This window comes from Eimeria tenella, genomic scaffold, assembly GCF_000499545.2.
Source record: "Eimeria tenella Houghton genomic scaffold, Eth_scaff2194, whole genome shotgun sequence".
Classification (NCBI taxonomy): domain Eukaryota; phylum Apicomplexa; class Conoidasida; order Eucoccidiorida; family Eimeriidae; genus Eimeria; species Eimeria tenella.
The window spans coordinates 361-623 of NW_013542047.1; the positions used below are offsets into that span (position 1 = coordinate 361).

Below are 263 nucleotides of genomic sequence, written 5' to 3' on the forward strand. Positions count from 1 at the left end.
TGTCTCTGTCTCTGTCCCTGTCTCTGTCTCTATCTCTATCTCTGTCTCTGTCCCTGTCCCTGTCTCTGTCTCTGTCGCGCTCATCAGCGCCGTCTGTCCTCCGCCTGGAACTCGAGCGGTCTCTCTGCAAATCAAAAAACACCAAAAACCCTAAACCCTAAACCCTAACCCCTAAACCCTAAACCCTAAGCGCTGGCAGTGGGTGTCGTACTCACCTCGTCCCGCGCCATCTCTCCCCCCTCTGGGCTCCGTACAAGCCTCAA

At 55.5% G+C, this 263-nt stretch overlaps 1 protein-coding gene across 1 annotated transcript in view; it reads right to left on the reverse strand.

Annotated features, from left to right (window-relative positions):
* ETH_00038560 (glycine cleavage T-protein domain containing protein, putative) overlaps window positions 1-263 on the reverse strand; it is a gene marked incomplete at both ends in the record, with an annotated part of 1,759 nt that overhangs the window by 119 nt on the left and 1,377 nt on the right. The window contains 2 exons of the mRNA XM_013374617.1: window positions 1-150; window positions 216-260. Of these exons, the coding sequence (XP_013230071.1) occupies window positions 1-150; window positions 216-260 (195 nt within the window). The remainder of the gene's footprint in view (window positions 151-215; window positions 261-263) is intronic.